The following is a 23,887-nucleotide window of genomic DNA, read 5'->3' as shown; positions in this document are numbered from 1 at the left end:
ATGTTTTCCAATAACTTGAGCACACACAGAGCTTTCATTTCATGCATGTAAGAAGAACGCATTARAAAAATAAATGCCACGAGAACTGTCTCATATCATCACTGCTGCTGAACTTCCACYATGGGTGTTTCGACTCCCTTCACCTCCTGATTCTTAATCTCTCCTACTTCTCTGTAACACGAATGTCAAAAGATAAACAGTGGGATCTTGCAGCAATTGGCTGGGGGGATACTTTCACTGGCTGCTAGGCTGGAAAGCTACTCCTAAAGAAACTGGAAAAATCTGCTGCAGCGCAATGGGAAGAAGAAAGAACACCTCAGATGTGAAAGCAACTAAAGCATGTGCTGGCATAAAGACAAAACATCCTACTTCACATAACTTTTTCTCACAGGCAAGTTAATATTGGGGCCACTTCTACACTTGGGTAACATCTAAAAAATAATAAATGTTGCCTTAATAAAAGCGGTTATAAGGATCTTGAAGCTAACTGATGTATGTTGTCATGTCCCTCAAGGTATTAACATCTGATGTGCTTTCAGGAGCCAAATCAGACTCCAAAGTTATCCATGTACAAAAATGAGCTGCCAAACAAACATGAATCCAAAAAAGAAAGAAAAACAAAATAATAAGAAGAAAAGGAAATAAGAAATAATTATTTTACATATCATCTTGATTTTGTTCTGCACCTGTGAGCCTGAGTAATGTTTCTCAGTGTGATGTAGCTAGCTCATTTCATTGTGAAAAGAGGTGCCTGATGTTAGTGCAAATTTGCCAAGGTATGGGCTTGGCAAACGATTTTAGAGTAATTAATAAACAGCAGAGAAGYTTTTTGTCTTTTGCGATCTGCATATGCCTGTCCTGATACAGMCCCCATGAACTCCAGTGAGAACTCCAAAATGAGCACTTCGGGTTAGCAATATCTCCATAAAACTTGCTTCTCTGGTATTTAGATCCCTCAACATTGCTTTAGGGCTGTTAGCTCTCAAATTTGGAAGTGGCCAGTGACTTCTAAAGCACTGCACAGTATTATCATACACACCTGGCAAAATAAGAGACACAGAAAATTCTCTGATTGTTCTTAGCTGCATCGGAAGACAGCAGTGGCAAAGATGAGGGTCAGGGGGATTTCAAAAGGATTAGATCTACTGTGTTTTATTCCTCTATTCACRAAAAGTGGTGGCTATCAGAGATGGGATTCTGCTGAAAGATAATAGCAGCAATTTCTCTCATCTCCCCTYTTCCCAAGTTTCCTCCACCATGCTCCTAGTCACTGATCGCTGGAGAGCAAGAGGAGATCAACTAATGGGCAGAAGTTTCYGACTATGCGTCTGAGTACATTATGATGTTAGGCTACTGTAAATTTAATCAGACATATTCTCTAATGTGGAAAGGAAATTCCATTTAGGAGAAGCAAGCTGCTTAATTTTCTCCACCACCATCAATAATTGTAATGGTAACTGCTACTGTTATTGTTGTTGCTTTTTTAATTACAAATCCAGGTAGAAAGGAAGAATTGGTTCCCTTTTTAGTTAATGCTACGTATTCTCCAGCTTCCTTTTCACAGTCAAAAATGAATGGATTATTCTCACTGCAAAGTCTATTTTATGCTAAGTATACCAGTTAACTATCACAAATATGAGAACTTTACTACAAAGGGCAGCTTGTTAGATCTGTCAGCACTGTGTGAACAAAATGCCCGAGCCACAGGAAAAATAAACACAATATCAACAAAGTTACTCACGAGGCAACATGCAACATCAAAGTGGAACCATGCAGGAGGGYAATAAAGCACGTACTTTAGCAGTGATACCTACCTATGGTGTCTCCTTGCTCATGCACCATGGAGGCCAGGTCTTTAATGATCTGGTTCACATCCAGCATGTCACTCTGAAAAGACAGAAGGTTTAATACTAATGTTGAATGGATAAAGCAAAAACAACCCCCCCAAAACCTTGTCTGTGTAGAATTAAAAGAAAAATTTGTAACGCTCCCATAGTAAATCAAAAATCCCCTTAAACAAAGCCATGGTTAGCTGGATCTAAGTCAGCCAGTTGATTTGAGCTTTCTATAAGAAACAAGTAGAATGATTAGATTATATGGTTGCTTTTCAGAATTGTGGATCACTAAGAGAGAAAAAAAGAGCAATAAAAACAACAGCACCAAACCATTCTATTTCTGGAAAGGTATTTTTGATGCAGGTCTTTCATCCCAGAGTACAAATTCTTACTTTAAAAAAACAAACAGGTCTTTCAGCATAGTATCTTTCTGATAAAAGGCTATTTGGAAATTGATGGAGATCTGATAAAAAAAAAAACAAACAAAAACCCTGAATTCCAATCTCCATATTGTTAGGGCAATCAGGACAGCTATTTGATAAATGCATTCATTTATACCTTTTCAAGTGTTAAAAAAAAAAAAGAAGAAGAAGAGGAAGAAGAACAAGAAGAAGAAGAAGGGGAAAGGGAACTAAATGCAGCACAGAAATTTTCTTGATTAAAACACAGCATATTGCCATTGAATCTGATTCCCTCATTTCTGAACACCTACCATATACAAGAGCAAATGTGAGCATATGTTGACTTCATCTCTGACTTTAATGGAAACAATTAATCTAGCAATGAGATAATGCTGAAAGCACCACCAGAAAGGCAATATTAGTAGAGCATAAAAAAGAGTCTCAAGAAGGATGCATTTTGTTTAGCTGTTTAAATCACAGAATGGATGAGGTTGGCAGGGACCTCTGGAGATGGTCTAGTCCATCCCGCCCTGCTTGGAGCAGGGTCAGCTAAGGCAGGTTGCTGAGGTCTGTATCCAGTCAATTTTTGTAAATCTGCAAAGGTGGAGACTCCACAATCTCTCTGGGTAACCTTTTCCAGTGTTTGACCACTCTTAGAGTAAAAAAGTTTTTTCTTATGTTTAAATGGAACTTCCTGTAATTCAGTTTGTGCCCATTGCCTCTTGTTCTGTCACTGGATATCAGTGAGAAGAGGTTTTTTTTTCCATCTTCTTTATTCCTTCCCATCAGGTATTTATAAACACTGATAAGATCCCCCTGAGCCTTCTCTTCTCCAGGCTGAACAGTCCCAGCTCTTTCAGACCCTTCTCATATAGAGATGCTCCAGTTCCTTCATCATCTTTGCGGCCCTTCGCTGGACTTACTCCAGTAAATCCATGTCTCTCTTGCATTGGGGAGCCCAGAAATGGACACAGTACTCCAGATGTGGTCCCACCAGGGCTGAGGAGAGGGGGAGGATCAATGCTCTGCCTAATGCACCCCAAGATACTATTGGCCTTCTTTGCCACAAGGGCACACTGCTGGGTCATGGTCAACTTGTTGTCCACTAGGACCCACAATTCCTTCTCCACTGCTTTCCAGGCTGTCCTGGTGCATGGGGTTATTCCTCCCTACATGCAGGACTCTGTGTGTCCCTTTGTTGAACTTCATGAGGTTCCTCTCTGCCCATTTCTCCAGCCTTTCAAGGTCCCACTGAACAGCAACACAAACTTCTGGTGTATCAGCCACTCTTCACGGTTTTGTATTGTCTGCAAAGTTCCTGAGGGTGAGCTTGGTCCCATTGCCCAGGTCATTAATGAAGAGGTCAACCAGTATTGGATGCAGTATTGACCGCTGGGGGACACCACCAGTGATTAGCCTCCAGCTGGACTTTGTGCTACTGATCACAACCCTCTGAGCCCAGCAGTTCAGCCAGTTTTCAGTCCACCTCACTGTCCATTTATCTAGCACATATTTCACCAGCTTGTCTAYGGGGATGTTACAGGAGACTGTCAAAAGCCTTGTTAGTATGGGGTTAACCAATACACACTGCTCTGCCTTCATCTACCAAGCCAGTTATCTCATCGTAGATGGTTATCAGATTGGTCAGGCATGATTTTCCCTTCATAAATCCGTGCTGACTATTCCTAATCATGTTCTTGCCTATAACATGTTTGGAAACAGTATCCAGGATTAGTTGCTCCATCACCTTCCCAAGGATCAAGCTGATGCTGACTGGATTGTAGCTCCCCAGATTCTCCTTCTTCCCCTTCTTGAATATAGGAGTGACATTTTCTCTCTTCCTACTTAGGAATCTCTCCCCATCACCATGACATTTCAGAGATAATCCAGACTGGCCTCACAGTGACATTGGCCAGCTCCCTCAGCACTCATTGGTGCATCCCATCACATYCCAYGGTCCTGTGTATGTCCAATTTGTTTAAATGTTCCCTGACCTGATCTTCCTCCACCAAAGATCTTCTTATTTCTGGACTTTCCCACAGGTCTCAGGGACCTGGGATTCCTGAAGTCCAGTCTTACCATTAAAGACTGAGCAGAAGAAAACAGTGAGTACCTCAGCCTTTTCCACGTTTCCTGTCACCTGGGCCCCTGCCCCATTCAGCAKCAGGTCAATATTTTMCCTAATTTGCCTTTTGCTGTTGATGTACCTGTAGAAACCTTTCTTGTTGCAYGGRCTTTGKCTTTCCTAACSCCATCCCTGCAYGTTCGGACAGCRTCTCTACACTCCTTGTGGGTATCCTCTCCCTTCTGACACTTTTTGTATGCTTCCTTTTTATGCTTGAGTTTTGTCAGGAGCTCCTTKTTCATCCCYGTAGGCCTCATGCCACCTTTGCTTGACTTCCTACATRTTGGGATAGAYGTACAGTACAGTATGTATAGTATAGCAGGACCTAAACACATTTCACTGTATTTTTCCACTCCAGGTTGTATAAGAACTAAGAAGTTCATAACAATTGAAAAGAAGAAAGAAAGAAAAGGATTTGCTATAGATAAGAYATCTTTTTATGCCTTATTCAGACATTCACATCCTACCATAAGAGAAATGTAACCTTAACTCTTCCCAGCTGGCATTTCTATTCCCARATTTCTTACAAATAGACTTGCAGTGAGCCTTGGCCTTCCCTCATTATAATTGCACTCTCCCATGGTGGGGAAAGTGTCTTCTGTATTAGATGAGTCTTGATGTGGAAGAATTAAAGATTTGTTCTCTTACTGCTTTAACTTTTTATTTACCTGTTTCAGCGAATTTGTATTAGATACAAGTTGAGTATGGTGATCTTAGCTCATTAAAACAAACAAACAAACAAACAAAAAACTTGTAACAATTTCCCAGCTGTAAAGATCTTTAACCCCAAAATGAATATATTTGCCCCAAACCAGTTTTTTTTGCACRTTGCTCCAGCCAACTGAATGGGCTGAACAGCTGATGAAGAACATGAGCTTCATCAGCAGCTGTTTTTTTGCCAAAGATGAAGGAGTTCCTGAGCAAGCCATACATCATGTCAAAAACTATCATCACTGCTACAAGTTATCTGTTATTAACTGTGAAATCATCCAGCTCATTCAGGAGCATGCATCTGCTCACACCAAGAAAAACTACCCCAGAACTTTTGGTCATGGTGAAGATGTTCAAATTCTTCTAAGAATATAGTGTAGCCTCCTCATTAGTTCAAAAGTTTAATGGAGATCCTTAACCTCCATGAAAAACATGAGCAGTTGTATAGTATATCTAACTCTTTATGTCARGTAACTAGCTGACTCTGATCTGGTTAGATTGTGTCCCAGAGATCCTCCTCTTTGATGCTGGAATTGGCTTCTTGAGTCAAGAAATACCGATTCATAAATGATACTATGCAAAACTGGATAGGTCCTCTCATCTAAAAGAGGGTCAAATACTAATGACTTAATTCTGCAGTCTTTTCTTTCAGCTGTTTAGCAAAGCAACAACGGAAACTCATTCATTCTCCCCTTCAATGTATGTAAGTAAGTACTCTACAGTTCAAAGTTCTTCAGGCAAGAAGTCCTTGAGAAGAAAGTGGATTTCTGGGGAAAAAGGCAAGGAGGGGAGCTAGAATTTTAAAGGTAATTATACGTAAGTCAGAAAATATCAAGTTATTTTAAATTCCTAAGAAAATCTAAATGTCACTCAAATATTACATGCCTTTTGGAGAGTATATACTAAGTCCAAAGAAACAGCATTTATACAAACACAGTATCTGTGTGGTGGCCTGTCTTTTCCCCTTTCTCCTCCACCCCTGCCCCTCATAACCTTTTAACCATGTGCCATTCAATTAAAACTGACAGAGTGGAACTGGAACAAAGACTTTAAGTTTCTAGAAATTTAATTGAAAGATGAGAGAAGTTGCTATTAGACACCAGAGAATCCAAACTGCAGAGAGCTACTGAGTGCACCAATCCTAGAAATATTTCACAACTTACTGGATATCAAAAAAAAACTGAAACAAGATACAACTCAGACAAAACCAGACTTCATTTTTTCTACTCTTCATAGAATCAACTTTTCAGATACAACAAAGGCTATAAAATCAAAATCAAACCCAAGCTCAGCCAAGACAGCACCATTTTAAGTCCATGACATAGGAGCAGAAAAGGTGTCTAAAGCAATATCTGACACTGGATATGGGCAAACTTTTGTTCAATACAGAGATAACAAAACCAGTGAAGCTTGGGAACAGATTTTGGTGAAATCATTTTCCTATGGTACCAACTTTTCTCAGCTCATGCTCTCAAAACATAACACCCCAGGAAGCCTGGAAGTCTTAGGGWATGTGTGTGTTTTGGAGGAAATGTGCTTTTAATTGCTTTGAACCATAGAGGAGAAACCCACAGATACCCTGCAATACATATGGGAATCGTCCACAGGGTGATGTGCAATATCTCTCTTCTCCACTTATCATCCCAGGGTGTTTTCTGAAGCACAGAAAACATTCCCTAAGAACCTGCCTCTCATAAGGCTAACTGCATGGTGACCTGTCATCTGCTCAGGTCCTCTTGCAACTCTTGTCCATCATGCCAAGAAGTCCAGTTGCTTCCACCCCAGTTTTAAAGAACTCAGCTTTCCTCCTAGCAAATTTAGAAATTGTGCAAAACGAATCCACGCCCCTCTTCTGAAGCTTGTTCTGAACATAAGTGGCATGGCATTCAATCATATAATGCTACAGAATCACATTCATTTGTAATAAAACCTGGGAGACATGTTGTGAATTCCTGAATACACCAAACTGTTGAGTAACTGAAGAAGTAGGAGAAACAGTTTTAAGAAAAAGGGAGAAATCACAATAAAACAAAAACCAACCCCCAACCAAAGACTGGTGTAATGCATCAGAAAAATGTACGTCATTCATTCACTTGTCAAACATAGTCAAGCTTTAATTATGTATGGTATTATTCATAACTTATAAATTCTGTAGAATATTTTGTAAAACAATGAAGTTTCAGTAACTTGAGATGGCACTTGAGCATTGTGGTAGTAAATCATTGCCAGGAAATAAGGAGAAATTACTTTTGATTTTTTGGCATGRGGGAGTTGTTTGTTTTTTGGTAAAAATCTTTGAGAGAAGAAGGCTAAAGTTCAGCAAAATGTGAAGAACTGAGAATTAACTTTAATGTGTTGTGCTGCTCTCATTTAACTGCTTAGTAAAAGATGATTAAGGAAAAAATAAACAAACAAATAATAATACTAAAAATCCCAGAATGCTCATTTGTCTCTCTTGGCTAAATTCCCATTGACATCAGTCACTGGTCTCTGCTGCTTGTGACACAAATTGTATTCTTTCGACCCTCCAGTTTTCTACTTTGTTTTGTTCTGCTTCTTTTATAGCACTTCAAGCGAACACAGCCTAAACTTACATTGACTTATTAAACTTACATTATCCATGAACTTATATTTGCACATACATTTGGTTAGACAGAAGTTATTGTGAATTATTGCATTATACCTCCCTCCAGTATTTCCACCGGAATAAAGCAAATGGATTGGTCTAAGAAAGATCAGATGGTATAYTGATGCCTCACACGGTCCTCCTCAGCTAGTTTCAATGCAGGAAGCTGGGCTTTCTGCCTACTGATCCCAGGATATCATGGCACAAACAGAAAGGAAGAATGAGAAAGGAAATTCAGTGCTGTATATGAACTGTAGTGCTTCAGATTTGCCATTTATATTCAGGTACTTGSGACACTACCCATCTGCTGTTGCCAAGCATAGAGCACATTCAAAACGTTGTAACCTTGCTTAAAATTATTGTTCAACAAAAATGCATTACTTTCAGCCTGCCGCTCAGCTTTTAGAAAAAGAAAAAAATKGGTACTGTATTTAAGGRAAAAAAAAAAMMCAAAACTGAGTGAATTGTAAAGYACAGAGCATAACTAATGTGACCTGAAGCATAGAATCTGTTGTATAATTTAACCTGGCAATATGAAATTTCCAAGTATCTGAAATACGTAAGCAAAACACAAGAAAAAAAAATAGAAGAAATAAAAACAGCTAGAAATAAAGACCTTTCATAACAGGGTATATCTAGGACTTATGTTCCTGCTTCTTTTTTTCAGTTTAGCTCTATCGTACGAAATAYGAAGCCTGAAGCCTGGTTTTAAGAAAGGAGCTTAAAGAAGAGAAGTTGGCCAACTGATGGTTGAATGAAACTGAACTGAACCCAGCCAAAGTCTGTCCCTGCCCTCAAGTAGCCACGTGCAGAAGGACACAGGGGAACCTCCAAAGCCGAAAGAAATGGCAGCAGCTGAAGACGACCATAAAAGAAGAGAAGAAGCAGCAATGAACAAGTCAGGCAGACGGGAAAGCCAGAGGCATGCAAGAATTTGGGACCCTGAAGATCTGAAGAATAAATTCTAACAAGAGAGAACTAGTTTGAAAACTTCRTAACAGAAATTACTAGGTTAAAATGGCAGGAGTATTGGAGTGATTTAACCTGAGACTCTAAGTGAGCAGTGTCCCTGCAAAGCAGCGAGTGTTTGCAGGATGAGGCACTCGCCCATTTCCATCTGAACAAACTCACGAGGGTGGGAAGTGAGCGGGAGCAGATGTGGGAGGGAGCAGCAAGAGAAGAAATGATAGACAACCATCGAAAGCACGCACAAGGATTTGCAAAACCGCATCATCTCTGTGTACAAGTAAGTTCTTTCAGTCTCAGGGGATCGTAAACTGCCTTCCTTATCTTTAACTGCTTTCAGAAGATGAAAAACAAAGAGGAAAAARAAATTCCAAAAATTTCTGAAATTCCAACGCTTCCACGGAAGCTTTTCGAAATATTTAGAAGTATGAGTTCACAGTTAAACTAGAAATTTACATTTCCCATTTTTTACTTTAACACGACCACAGTTTCAGCATTTTTAAAACGAATCCGGGAACAACTTGAGTCATAAAATCCAGACTTCRTTCCCAAGATGGGAACGATCTAATCATAAATCCCAGCAGCCTGTTTCCCCATGGAATGAACATTATTGAGGTATTCACCAAGACAGCAAATAAGTAAACCTGCCCTCGCTTCCACTCGTATGAMTAGTGGGGTGAAGATTTATCCACGCTGAAAACTTTCAACGTAGCCCTGACCTCAATCTTATTCTAAGGACACTTCTGTATTCCAGCCAYGGGAACAACATTAAATAAAGCAGAGAAGGGGAAACATGCTCTCTACAAAAGGGCAAAAAAACAAGCATGTGCTGTCAATAATTTCTCTCTCATGTTTAGCGAAATCCCAGCATCCTTTATCAATGTCAACTGAAGTCCTCAAGGGAAGAGTCACGGTTTCWAAGGATGTTTGCCTTAGGCTTGTGTAAAAAACAGGGCAACGTTGCTCCCATTTAGCACGTGTGTGTCTGCGTGTGCTCACAAACCACCCACCCACTCCTTAAAGGACTCCAAATTAACATCTTCATTAATTGCTGACTCAGTGTTCAGGTGAGGTTGAATTTTACAAGTGATCTCCCATTCTGCTCCACCATCCATTCTGCAAACAAATAGCCAGGAGAGTTACAAAATAATCTACTTGGAAATAGATTCTGGAACATGTAATATAACGTCTGTCTGTGCATTGCAATATGTGGAACTCTAGGAAAAAAAAAAAAGAAAGTGTTCATTATCCTTGGAAAAACAAAACCGAAAAGAAAAAGCTCTTTGCAGTTTCTGGTATGTTTTACCAAAGAGATGTTCCTCATACACTGGCCCATCTGCAACACCTTGGGGCACCTCCTACCCTGTGGCCCAGCATGTGTGAACCACAGATCCCAAGCACACAGAAATGATTATCAAAGCACGGTGTTCATCTTCCCCCCTTCTCTTCTGAGAGGTAGGGAAGGAAGGGAAAGGAAAAAGCTTGTATAAAAAAACCCAGCAAGCTTCTTTGATGTTAGATGGGCAAAAACTAAATCTTGCTGCAACAGCCTTTCAACAAATATTTTTCTCTTGTCTATGGCTGGGGAGAAAAAAAATGACATTCTATAAATCAAACTGATTCAGCCTAAGCAACAACAGACCAGCAGAAAATTGTTTTGAGGGCAGAAGCTATCCAGAACAGCAATTACAGACTGAGTTAGATCTCCTCTGGGACCGCGCAACAGCCAGCGCGGGGAGTTTCTCTCTCTCCCCCTTGCTCGCTTGCGCGCGCTTCTGCTCCTTTTTGTTCTCTTAGCGGTCGGTGTGATCTCGGGAAGCGTAGCACTGTACTGCATAATGAAAAGAGCTGTGCTGAGCTTCAGCATGCTAATCCAGTGTCTTCCTGGGGACAGCGGGCTCAGAAGCACTGCATAAACAGTGCTCATGTCCAGCAGAAGCAAACCAGAGGCTCTGGAAAGTGGGATGCCTCATCCTCGTTAAAAAGAGGTGAGGCCATTGTAGAGGGCACCTCAACAGAGATGAATAAAGAGAGATCCTGGAACCAGCCAGCCAGTAGTATTATTCATCACGCCCTGAGATATGTTCAGTCTACAGTCCTGTCTTTGGTGAAAATGTCTGAGCAAATTTGTGTGTGATGACAGGGGCAAGGCTGGAGCGTGGGAAGACCAAATTGCTCCGCATATTTGAAGAAGAGGCAGGAGCAACTTCTCTTCCAGTACTGAAAAGAGTGGAAAAGGTGGCAATTTGTTTGCTGCAGCCCACTTGTCCTYGGCCACGCTAATGAGGCTGCTGGCACGTCAGACGCGATTACTATTTATTTCAACGATGTGCTTGAATGAATTGGACGCTCAACCTCCCACCCACCGTATCTACCACCCCCGCTGTGTGACTTCCAACCAGCAGCAATCTGAGCATGAGCTGGTTTGACAGGCCATTCCCTTGGAAAGCGTCTCTCCTCTTAGACACCTCAGCTCATTTGAAGACATCTCTGCAGCCTGTGTTAATGACAGGTGTCATTAGCTTTGATACTTCCTGAGGGGTGTGGGAGGTGGCACACAGCGGCAATAGCACATCACTGTGAGATGGACCGTTAGGATCTTTTAGCCGCCTCTTGCAGCACGCTCTTGCTTTGAACCGTCACAACTCGTACATTTAGACCAGATTGCCTGCAAGCACGCATCCCCATCGCTATCACTCATGTGCTCTCTATCCCTCAGTGTCTTTTGCCCTTATATAGATCGTAGACTGTTTAAGGCAGGTATTTTCCTTATTTATCATTTCCAAGTCCATGCTGAAGGCCAGAACTGGCCTGGTATCTCAGAAAACTATAATAACACAAATGTTAGGAATAAACACGTTACCCTTTTCGAATGCTGTAGATCTAGAAATGGGAAACACCTTAATGAGTGAGCTTTTCAGCAGCTCTGCTTTTAAGCAGGTACCCCCGCTTCGTATGTGGGAAACTGGCATGCACAGAAGTAGAAAAGTCATGATACTACCCATGGTTTTGAACTTTATATTAATTTACGCTCAAAATTTATTTCAAACCCAGCAGTTTATAAAAGTCGGTGACTTCAGAAATACATAAACATATGTGACTGTTCAAACAGGCACACACACACGTCTTTTTCTATACCCAGCCACAAACATAGCCAACCGTATAAACAGGAGCTGTATATATAGATGCGCTAATAATTTTCTTTTTAAGATCTGACTGGCCCCCAATATAGACCAGGTGTTAAATGAGCATTTGAGGCGCCGCAGATTGCGGAGATACAAACGCAGCCTATTTCTGTCTGCAGCAGCGCAAAACAGAACGTAAATCGCAGGCTGTTCTCCTGGCTAAACACCACGGCGCAAGATAAGCACAAACGCTGATATGTTCTGATAACAGGCAAGCAAACAAACAAACAAAAAAAAAGAGATGGCCTTGCTTAGTTTTGACAACAAAAGCCGCATTGATTCCATTTTATCTTCGCCTTAACGGTATGATAGCTCGATATCAGGCAGAGCAGAGAGGGGAACGGCGCTCCTCGGAAAGCGGAGAAGCAACGCTCTTGAGCGGGGAACAAGAATTACGCAACAACGCCAAGGCGCAGAACAATGGAACGACGTTTCAGAAATCTTCCGCGACGGAGGGGAAYGTGTGCATGTCCCCGTTCTTCAACGCACTCCCCTTCTTCGCTCCCACCTCCCTCCCACTCCTACCACTTCCCCCAGAAACTCACAAAGGCGCTGGTAGCGATTCGCTGGCAAAGAGGGAAAACTGAAGGGAGATCTGCCAAGAAACTAAATGAAGAACAAAGCGATTTCATCACTCTTCTGAGTACAAGGGAGAACGTCAACTCTGCTCTCGGAAAGGGGTTATGCTGCAAATTTTATTCCCTTTGGCTCTGTGTCTGGTGTTGCTGCACTTTGTCAGTACAGGCGACACAAGCCTCTGGGACTTTATAATGCATATTTGGAAGCCATAAAAACACCAAAAATGCATTAGGCTGGTCACAGTTAATACCTATTGAAACTTTTCTTAGGTTATGCATCTGTTCTTACAGTGTTATGGAACAAAACACCTGCACCCACGCTACAAAACCAAGTGTGCTCTCCCATAAACAAGTTCTTACCTACTCTACCACTAAAGAAAGATCAATATCCTTGTGTTTAAAAAAAAAAAACAAAAAAAACCCTGGGTTGTAAATGAAAGAAGCTGGCAGGTTAGAAATATTGCTTCTATTCTGTGCACCAGAAAACTTTCTGCGTGATTTTGGGCAACTCACCTGCCCCAGCTTCCCAGGGGTTGAATACAGGAGGCCAAGTGTGCTCTCCCATAAACAAGTTCTTACCTACTCTACCACTAAAGAAAGATCAATATCCTTGTGTTTAAAAAAAAAAAACAAAAAAAAACCTGGGTTGTAAATGAAAGAAGCTGGCAGGTTAGAAATATTGCTTCTATTCTGTGCACCAGAAAACTTTCTGCGTGATTTTGGGCAACTCACCTGCCCCAGCTTCCCAGGGGTTGAATACAGGAGGCCATTCTGAGGCTGAATTCCTTTACATTTGTGAGGTAGTCAGACAGCACCAAAACAAAGGCATAAAAGATCAAAAAAAGAATAAATGTAAATACAGGTAAGGAAATGCATGGCATTGTGGCCTGCATATACTGGAAATAAAAATGTTCAGATAAGAAGAAAGCTTCTCTTGATAGAGCATATYCATTAGAAGCTAGAGCTTCAAATTTGTGAAATTTGCCAGCCTGACAACCCGAAAGAGAAGATGAAATACAACGCAAAGTGTAAAACTTAATGCCACACCAACTGGAGATCTGGCCATCCACAGTTACCCATAGCCTTGCCTGAGAAAAGTCTTTTTTGAGCCGCAGATCACTTGGTCCTTTCTGCAAGAGCTGGACAATAAACACACCGATAAGATGCAATTGCCGGGGACTGGTTTATGATGTGGATACCTGTCCGCCAGGAACTATTAGTCTATATTACATAGTTATTTTATATCAGCTTCCAAACCACTCCGATGAACCATGGGTCTCTTCAGCAACAAACTGTGAAAAGTGAGATATATGGGTTCATACAGCAACCTACGAAAAACTTTTCTTTTCTGTAGAAATGCTTGTTTGGGGACACTTACTCTTTTAAAAAAGAAAATAAAGTGCTTTTAATATTTACGGCTACACTTTTTTTGTAGCTGTTCCGAACAAGAAAGTCTCCTGAGTACTAAGTGACCAAAGATATGGAAATCCATAACCAAACTCCAAGCTCAATATCTTACATACTGACTTTTCCTTTAGTATCCTCTGCTTTCTGCCCCAGGCTGCCACATGTAAACTAATTCGAGTAGTGAGGGAAGTAGCTGCAATCTATCACGCTGACTGATACCAGCCCCAGGAAAGGTAGTTTATTGCAGGCGGTATGTTATCTTCAAAAATAGAAACTGTGCAAAGATTATGACAAAAACCTCAACTCTTTCTACACTTTGTTTGCAGCACTATTACTTCTTCACTCTGGATTTATCTCCATGAGGGTCATTTAACCGGAAGAATACAATGGAGAGATTCATTTTCTTTTTAGGAGTGTTCTGGGAAACCAAGCAATTAGAGTAATCTTAAGCCGTCATGTATTATCAATTGCCACTCAATTATTTTACTTAAATAAAATACTGATTGCAGAGTCTGATCTGCGGCTATCAACTAAAAGGGATTCATTTAGGAGCACTATTTATTCCTGAGGGGTAAAAAAAGAAAAAAAAAATTTAGCCAAAAGGGAAAAGATGAAGGGACAAGGGAGAGGGGAAAACTGAGAATACATAACATCTTCTCACAATTCTCTGCTACGCTGCCAATTCTCAGTTTGGAAATAGCTGAAACTACTGTACTCTGTACAAAGTCTGGAGATAATACAGTCCTCATTACAAGCGGTGTCCACAGTTTTGGAGCAGGGACGCCCCTGTAGTCTTTCACATATATCCCTGAGGGTTTTAAAGCCAGGTCCTCCATCTTCAGGAAGCTGCAGGTGCACAGCCCAAATCCAAGCAGTCTACACTGCGTTAAGCACAAGCTTGATCATAGGGTAAATTATGCAAGCAGCTCTCCACGCTGTGAACTGACCTACACTTGCATGCCCATCGTATCACAGGAGCCAGCTGCTTTTTGGCCACAACATGGGTACACGTCTGTTGACACCATGGAGGAAGGACCTCAGGGTCTGTAGAGAAGGGGACAGCAAGGAATGGGTCACAGGCTGAGCAAACTGTTTTGGTGGCCTGCTACTGGCTCACAGTTTGCAGATAAGATACATGCAAACAGAAGCAAGACTGAGAGGAGAGGCAAGAAGGGTACACAGAGGAGGAAGAAGGGCAGACCCTAGTGGTTGCCAGCTATTTAATGGTCAACCCTATATCAGTGTAGATAGGCCTGAGACATCTTTATCTGTATTAAAGGTCCTCATTGTAGGAAACGGCTTCTGTACCAGTCTTACTGCTCCCCACAGCAACAGGACTTGTTTCTTATCATCATCTCTTGGCTGGGGGTTGGTTAACCCCATTGCCCCAACATTGCCCATAGGACACATAGGGATGAAAGGGCTGTTCCCATCAAAGACGGGGTGTTGGAGTCCGGGTCTCCAAAAGCTGCAGATAGCACCAGCTCCTTGAGTCTCCGTATAGCCTGGGCCTACCCAAGGTTCACATGCTCCTGAAGTACATGTCTCAGTGGTACAAATTGGGCAAAGAGAAGATACGTCCTCCATACAAGTAAATAAAATGTCCTTTATTCCCCTATGTTTCTGAAGTGAATGGTACGCTCTTTGTAGACTATGCCAGATTTTGGCTCTGTGGACTGCAGTAATTAAGACCATATTGTTGACACTCATCTCGTGTAATATTTTTAGTCAACCATCCAGGCTAGTTAAAAGACATAAGTGCTGTGTAAAGGCATCTGAGGGACAATTAATTACAACTGCAGCTAGGACTTATAAAAGAAGGGCTTGGCTGCTCTCACCTCCTGCAAAAATCAGACTTGCTGGAGCTGATTCTCCAAAGAAAACCTCACATGCTTTTAGTCTTTGTTCTGTATGTATGAGCTTCTTTTTAAAAGTATCCATTATATCCAAAATGATTAATTTCATTGTTCACGGATTTCTCTTAATGTTTAATTTACACCTATTTGTCTTTAGTTTCTACTTGGTAATTTGTTACTATCCTCAACCTTAAATGCTTTAAATTATTCTATTCCTTTTTTAATGCTATTACACGCCAAGTATTTCTCCATGGTCATCATGGCTCAACTAATCACTGCTGCACTTTCTGAGCCTGCAGTTGGTAAATTCCTGTAATCTCTCTTCATAAATTATACTTAATACTTCTTCYTCATTTCTTTCCCTTTGGATCACCTCCAAATTTCTAATAGAAAAAGCAATCCAAACAGCTCTTACTTCTTACACACCTTCCCATCAGATAAAATRTGCCAAGGCCTAAGGCGGATGCTAAAGACAGTTTGTTTTACTTTCTAACTGTCTGCATGTATTCTCCAGTTGCAAATTCCCATTTCCCGGTTTAAACTGTGACAGTGTCTTACACTGTGCTGATGAGCAGTTGCCTGCCTACATCTCAGAGGTAGCTGCACTTCTCTGGTGGGTGCCACTGGCTGAGCAGCCTAGAAAAGATGTTTTAGATTTGCTTCTGCAATATGTGCCCTAGAAGCAGATTAGAAAGCCTCAAACTCTTATGCTGGTTACTCCCACGGTCTCAGAGTCATCCCACCTAGAAGAAAAGGTTCCTTAGGCTCCCTCAATAGGCATAGGAGGGAGGCAGGCACCTTTGGAAAATATTTCAGATCTGTGGGACTTCAGGAGATTTGAGACGAGTCTGAGGCATGGCAGGTAGCACTGCAAAGGGAGAAAGAATCATCTGAGCTACTACATCTGGGCCCCTCTCCCAGAGTGAAAAATATGGTTCAGAAATGCAGCTCGATCTCCCAACCTTGCAGACAACGTAGTTGTATTGGCACACAGCAAGGTAACCACCTTGAGCTAGATAGCATTAGTCGGATTAGGAATGTTTGACACTCCAAAACGATATGCAACTGCTTCCTCAGAGCTTCTGCTTAGGCCATGCTTTAGTACTGATAATGCCCTGCACTGTCTAAAACGTCATTTACTTTCTGTTGATCTGGACCAGTTCTTGAATATTATTATTGACCTTCCTCAGATGACCTTATCAGTGGGACCTGGACAGACTGGAAAAATTAACAGACATGAACCTCATGAAGTTCAGCAAAGGAAAATGCAAAGTCCTGCACCGGGGGAGGAATAACCCCATGCACCAGTACAGGCTGTTTATTATTTACAGTAGGAGGCAGAAAAAACAAATATAACAGCACTCTCTTTTTTTTTTCTCTTTCCATTTTCTCATTGTGTTTTTACTTTTAAATGCCTGAGATTTCTCAGACTCCTTTCTTTTGTCTTTCTTCAGCTACAAACCACCTTCATCCAGTTCTTTATAACCAACTTAATCTCAGTCTCCAGAGCAGTTTTCTCCCACCAGTTTCTCTTCATGTCACATTAGTTAGGCAGCTAAAAGACAATTCTTACTGACGTTTTGGCCTTCATCTTCCAAAGAGGGCTGGACATGTCCATTGTCTTTGTTTAGCATCACTAGAAGTAGAAGACCTCAAAGGAGTTCTCCAGTAAGAGCTGGGGAAAAGCGAGACAAGAAAGACGTCCCATATTTGTGGAAGGCCAAAGGATGATCATTTTGAACCCTGGCCTTGCTTCCTTTGGAGAGTCACCTTCAAATGATATTTTTTTTCTGCACAGCTAGGTAGGGATGACTGAATTCTTCTGCAGAAGGACCCCAAATTCTGGGGAGGGAGAACAAATGGAACAACAAAGTTTTGCAACTGTAGATGCATGTTTCTTTCTAAAAAGCAAACTGGATAGTGCTAGATATAGAAACACAACTGATACATAGATATAAACCATAATAGTGCTAATGTATGTAGATCTCCAGTACAATATTAGATGGTGTCTGACATCCCAAATCCGGAAATCTTTTGTCCATCTAATAGCAGCACTGAGAGTTATACTACTATTCACAAACTAAAATGATGGTTATGAACTATCAACACGCAGCTCCCTCTTTCTGACCAAAACAGATCTCATTCAAACAATGAATCATCAATTCTACTTTGTCAATTTTTAGTTAAGTGTTGTTGTCACATGAGGGAGAGAAGATGCTCTCAGAGAGAAAGACCTAGGTCATTTAAAAGACAGAGCTGCTATTTACAGAGAGCAGTTGGTGGATTACATGTAGATGCCTGCTATACATATGTTTACTGCTCAGCAAGGTGGTCTGGGCTTCCTTCAGAGTCAATGGAAACCAAACTGGGGACTCAGGGAGCTGAGATTTAGGACTAGATATGATCAAACTGCCTGGGCCTCATGAAAATTAAAGTGGAATCCTATGGGAAATGGCTGAAGCAACCTTAGCGCTGTTAACTTTGCAAATTCATGGCAAATATCGGGTGAATTTCTAGAAGACTGGAAAAGAGAGTACAACGTGAATAAAACAAAACCAAAAAATTTCTGGGAATTACAGGCCAGTCAGTTTAACGTCAGCCCCATCCACCCAACAACAGTACTGATGCTGGGACGAATAGTCAAATGTACGATTTGCAATTGCACAGAAGTCAGCAAGAAAATGAGAAGCAACACGTGTGGATTTGTCAAGAGCAAACTAGTGTCTTTCCAGGGCAGGGCAACGCAGCTGAGGACAAGGGGAGAAGAAGCAGATGACCAATACACAAGCAGGGCAACATGGTCTGGAAGAAAGAACTGTAAAATTGGCTGGGAAACCATATTTAAAAAGTAGTTCTCCATGCTTAGCTCCTAGATTAGAAGGATGCACTGAGATGAGTTCTTCGTGGGTTTGTCCTCCATCCAGAACTAACCAGGATTTTTCAGTAACGATCTGGGTGATGGAGTAGAAAGGATGATTATTAAATATGTAGATGCAGTGAAGCTCAGAAGGAGTTTGAGCCTGTCAGAAGATACAATTAGAATTCAGAGTGATCTTGTTAAGTTAGGGAAATGTTATAAGAAAAAAAAAAAAAGATGAAAAGATGAAGTCAAATAAGGAAAATAATACAAAGTTCTCGGATTAGACACACAGAATAGGAAGCAACTTGCCAGGCAGCAGTTCTCAAGTGAAGGTTGTGAGGGCCGCTGGGGCAACGCTGGCACTTGTGAGCTGCGATATTGTGTCCAATTTTGAGCAATGCACCTCAAGAAATATGTCAGCCCTCCCGAGAAAGTTCAAAAGAAAGCCATGGAAATGACCAAAGATCTCAGAAACACAGCTCAATAGGAAAAATAGGAAGTAGCATGTTTTCCAGTCTGGAAGAAAGAATGATAACGGCTTTCAAATAAGCAGGACTGTTGCAAACAGGAAGGAAATAATCTGTTCTCTATGGACAAAATTTTTTAATCTGCAGTGGTACTCACACAAGATGTTAATGATTTTGGTAGTTGATCCTGTTTTAGCACGGAGAGACAGATTTGATGATATTTAAAGATTCCCCCTAACTCCGCTGGTCTAATATCCAATGCAGTCAATACAAACCCTGCAGGTTAGAGAGATGCACTGTTTAAGACAGCATCCCCAACCTTCCTATCAGCTCGAGTTACTAAACTGATTAAAGCGTGCACCTCTTCCCCAGCTGTTACCTGTTAAGACAAATTCAGCAAATCTCGGTTACGCTAAACACCCCTGCCCACGGAAACGAAAGACAAAACTCAGTAAGCTCTAACCAACTTATCAACAGCAGCGAAGACATTTTCCGTCATTAAACAGCAACAGATACCAATCAGACAGCAGCATCTCACCTTTTTAGCCTGGAACAAGAGCGTTTGCAGGCAGTGAAACCTAACAACAAGGTGCCATCTATCAGCTGTGCGTGAAAACAAAACACAGCCGCTGCCCAAAGCCTGCGTTTAGCCACTGTCAAGCACGCCTGCTGCGGCAGAAAAAATACTTCTGCGCTTATTATACCAGTAATTACTCAAAGCAGAAGTAAAACAGTTATCCTGTCTTCATTCCCACCTGCACCAGCCCCTCAAGGAAATGCKAATCTAGAGGTATTTGGATTCATCGCTCCAATTTATTAGAAAGTTTTAAACACGCATATGCAGTCACGCTCCGCTCATGCTCCCTGAATTAAAATCAGCTTTCAGTGGACTGTTGTAAAGTCTCAGTTTTAAATTGTAAACAAGCCAGGTGAGGGTCGCACCCAAATGAGGGGCCTCAGCTGTTTCCAGGCAAAACACGGGTGCCCCAAGCTCCCAGAGCGAAGAACTGGGGGAAGCTGGAAGGGGCTGGGAATGTGGAAGGAAAAGTGTGTGTGGGGAGCTGCTTTCAAGCTAAATATATCTTGAAAAAACCTCYTGTTGAATGAAGATTGAATTGAGTGAAGAATTATTTTTTTTTTAYGGCAGATTGGCAAACTGAATCATATTCCAGCACAGAGAACTCTAAACACTATACCCATCATATCCTAGATTATATGTCCAGAGTAAAATGATATACAGATATATAAATATATATWTTTTTCTTTTTGATTAACAATAAGTAATATCAGCACACTTGTATCACCTTGGTCAAACAAGTCCAAGAGCSACTGAAGTAGTTCAAATACTTCTAAAGGTGAGAGGAGATTGAGCCATCGGTTTGCTTTTTGGCTGGTGGCAATAAGTTCTTGCTGTTTGATGGCTATTTGGCATTAACTGGTGGTCTAAGCTCCCTGGTCCTTAACAACCGCTGTTCATCTCCCGCCAGCAGGACTAAAGGAGTCTTTAAACTTGGGCTGCCTCCACGAAAACCTACTGTCCAGCATCTCGGCCACCTGCAGAACRTCAAGACTAACATCCCTTGCAAAATCTGCCTCCGCAGGAACCCAAGTTGTGCCTGCAGAGCGGCTCTGCCGTCCCGAAGCATTCACAGTCGGTAGCTGGACCCCCTTTCTCTGCATTATTAAGCATGCCCACGTTTCGATTTATTGGACTCTCAGAGTRGTTTATTAATAGAGAGAGTTTCTGCCCCAATTCTAGCCCTGACATGTGCACTGAACCCTCACCTCCGTCCGAAGCCTCTTTGGGGTTTGTTTCGTATCTTTTTTTTTGGAACAAAAAATAGATTGCCATAAATTTTGCCCTTTCTAGCGTTTAGTGACAGAGTGGAGTTGCCCTCAGTCACATCTGTTTACCCTGGTAAGCACATTTATAAAGCGATTTCCCATCCTAGTTATTCTGTCAGTGGCATTTCACACTGTAGCTGCTTTCATGCAGCACTTTATCACTTGTCCTGCGGGCTGCTGACAGCTGCCAATTCCAGGGCCTCSTTCTAATTGGAATTTTCTTCTATTTCTTGTTTAGCCCCCTGTCTTTGCCTTTATTTCCAGCTTCCGTGGGGTAGTGGGCCGAAGGGAGGGCTAGATGAATGCCATGACCTACTACGATTTTCAACATGAAGACGTTATAATCACACAACGTGAAGCTGTGTGACAGAGGAAAAGTCAAACTGCGGGGAAGTGCAGCTGTATTTCCGTTTGCTATTAGCCTTTTCACTTTCTCCTGATAAATTCTCCATTAATGCTACCGGTTTTAAGTTTCCCTGCTCCCCTGCTGAGCAGAAATTGGATTGCTCATCTCCCAAGCAAGGTACTTCGCATCCTTGCTCGCTGTGATACCTCCTGCCTGCCAGAATCACCTAAATCAAACCAGAATAGGCTATGATCCGACTCAAGCCATGGGAAAACAGAAATTTTACCCAAGGAATTATACATGCGTATTGGCTGTTCTGGTCACAGTTCCCTTTCTGCCCCAACAATATTTCAATGCAGGGAAAATACCGACATGAGGGAAGAAGACCTGAACAGTTTGCACTAACAACGGCAGCCAGCAGAGAGAATCGTTTCCTCAGCAGCGAAGAAACCACAGGGTTAAACCTTTCCAGGTTTTTTCTGTTGTTGTCTTAGGCTCAGCTTTCCTATGGCAACTTCTAGTTTGCTCAATGGCCCAGCAAAGAGCCTTGTAAGCAGCGAGGTAGCATCATCACCCCGAGCCTTTGCAAGGCTCCAAAGGGTCTAACAATTTAAATCCTTSGGGACCAATTTAAATCCTTCGGGACCCGGACCGGGAYGGGGGGAACAGAGCATGCATTCAGGGCTGGTGCGAATTTRCTGCCCGCTATGCCGATGACGGATRCACACGAGGCTGCTCAGCCCTGTGCTTTGACCYGYGGAGAAGACAAATAGAGCAGGTCAATATGAACGGGCGCACAGACACCGTCTCTGAGATACGATCGCCGCACAATCCAGCTTTTATATGCGTATTTCCCTCTGTCCAACTGCACTTGGAAATTATATTCAAGTCTCTTCTGCATTTCTCCCAGGCTTTGGATATACTTTTTTTTTTTGGATGTGTCAGTGGATAGATTCACCTTTTATTTGCAGAAGTGAACTYGGAGCATCCTTTAGGTTGTAAGTCTTTTAGACGCCACAGCCACAGTAGGAAAATATCTTTTGTCAGCTCTAGAAATCTTAGCCTATTTCCAGATGTTGTTGCTAGCCTGTGAGGTCGTATCACAGGATGTACTGAATCATTCCCCAGCAAAGAGCAAGAATTTCATCCTGAGGCGGGCCAGCCTTTTTGTTGCTCACATTTTCACTTTACTTTCTTAAATTAAAATATAAATTCCTTCTCCTGAACTAAGCTGTAATTAACATTAGATTAAATTATTATTTTTTCAATAGAATTGATTTTTCCCCTTTTCACTGCTGGTATGGATGGCCACGTTGACTAAAGGGCAACTTGCCAGAATATTACTTAGGTAACCCTGACATACCTCAATGGAAAGCTTTTCATTTGTTCAGTTAAAAGTAAGCATCACAATTAGGACACTTTTTCTTTAATTTCATTTTCACAGACTGACACAGTTTATAAATGCGTTCACTTATGGGGTCATCACTCCATGGTTATCAGAACAATACTATACCTCTTCTCTCCAACCGTACCAGACCCATCATGACCAGAATGACTGGGTAAAACAAACAATGTTGTTATTAAAATATTGTACCACACACTGAAGAGTAAGCAGAAAATGAGAAGGTTAAGATTGGGCACTGAAAAGCAAATAGCTGAAGACGARAGACCAAGTGACAAAAGCTTCTTAACTTACACCCGAAGTGAGAAGATGCTCTAAGAGCTGGGGATGACAGAAGCAGGGATACAGCACTGTCATTCAAATGTAAAAATAAAAATAAAAATTAAAAAAAAAATCCAGAACAATAATGTTATGTCCAGACAGTCTGGGTGAGATATGTCTAAGAAAMAAAAAAGATATTGATGATTATACACGTACGTCTAAGGTGGTCACGTAAGCAGCACTTCTAATAAGTGGAGAGAAACAGGCACTTCCAGAYGGCAGTTCAGCTCCTGGTTGAGCCGATGTCTAAATCACAGCAGATGTCCTAAAAGTGAATTTTTATTGACTGCAATGGTACCTTAACGTGACTAAGCCAGATGGAGACATCTACACTCCAGCAACCAACAGCTCCAGGTAACAAAAAGGCCTAATGAGCTAAAGTATACAACAGCTGACTTGCTAACAGTAACATTTAATCTTTACTTAAAACAACCCCTGCTGTGGACTACAGGTTGCAAATAACCCAGGTTTACAAAAACTCCTGAAACTTCCTTCCTCCTGTTTGAAGGAAAAGTAGAGCAATAAAACCTTACATGTCCTGGTAAAATAGCTAAAACGGGACGAARCTACAAAACACACACAAGGCTGTGATAGTCTGGGCCTCGCAAAGGAAAATCATATCTCATTTATCCCTTGGAATTCTTTAAATGAGTCGACAGCTCGGTGGAAAAGGAAAAGAAACTGCAAAACAGCTGTGTTTTTATTCTTTTTCAGACTGTAAGGGCCTGTGATACTGTCCCTCCTGAGATGCCTACAGAAGGTAACTGTTGTGGAGTGAGGTACAAAATAATGTCAAGTGCAAAAGCAGGTCATTAAAAAAACAACAACAACCMAAAGTAGGTCAGTTTTTGTTATAACAAAGGGTTAGCAGCCAGCCTCAAGGCTTTTTGCTGGATGCCATCTTGTTTAATATATTTATTAGCACTCCAGGAATGGGAATCAGTGGTGAAAAACAA

The 23,887-nt window shown here is 41.5% G+C and overlaps 1 protein-coding gene across 1 annotated transcript in view; it reads right to left on the bottom strand.

Moving 5' to 3' along the window:
* TSNARE1 (t-SNARE domain containing 1) overlaps positions 1–23,887 on the bottom strand; it is a 436,739-nt gene that overhangs the window by 184,091 nt on the left and 228,761 nt on the right. The window contains exon 11 of the mRNA XM_026069584.1: positions 1,815–1,887. Within this exon, the coding sequence (XP_025925369.1) occupies positions 1,815–1,887 (73 nt within the window). The remainder of the gene's footprint in view (positions 1–1,814; positions 1,888–23,887) is intronic.

Source organism: Apteryx rowi, unplaced genomic scaffold (genome assembly GCF_003343035.1).
Source record: "Apteryx rowi isolate R43461 unplaced genomic scaffold, aptRow1 scaffold_106, whole genome shotgun sequence".
Lineage (NCBI taxonomy): Eukaryota > Metazoa > Chordata > Aves > Apterygiformes > Apterygidae > Apteryx > Apteryx rowi.
The sequence above is the reverse complement of the archived record's forward strand: the minus strand, read 5'-3'. Positions and strand labels throughout refer to the sequence as shown.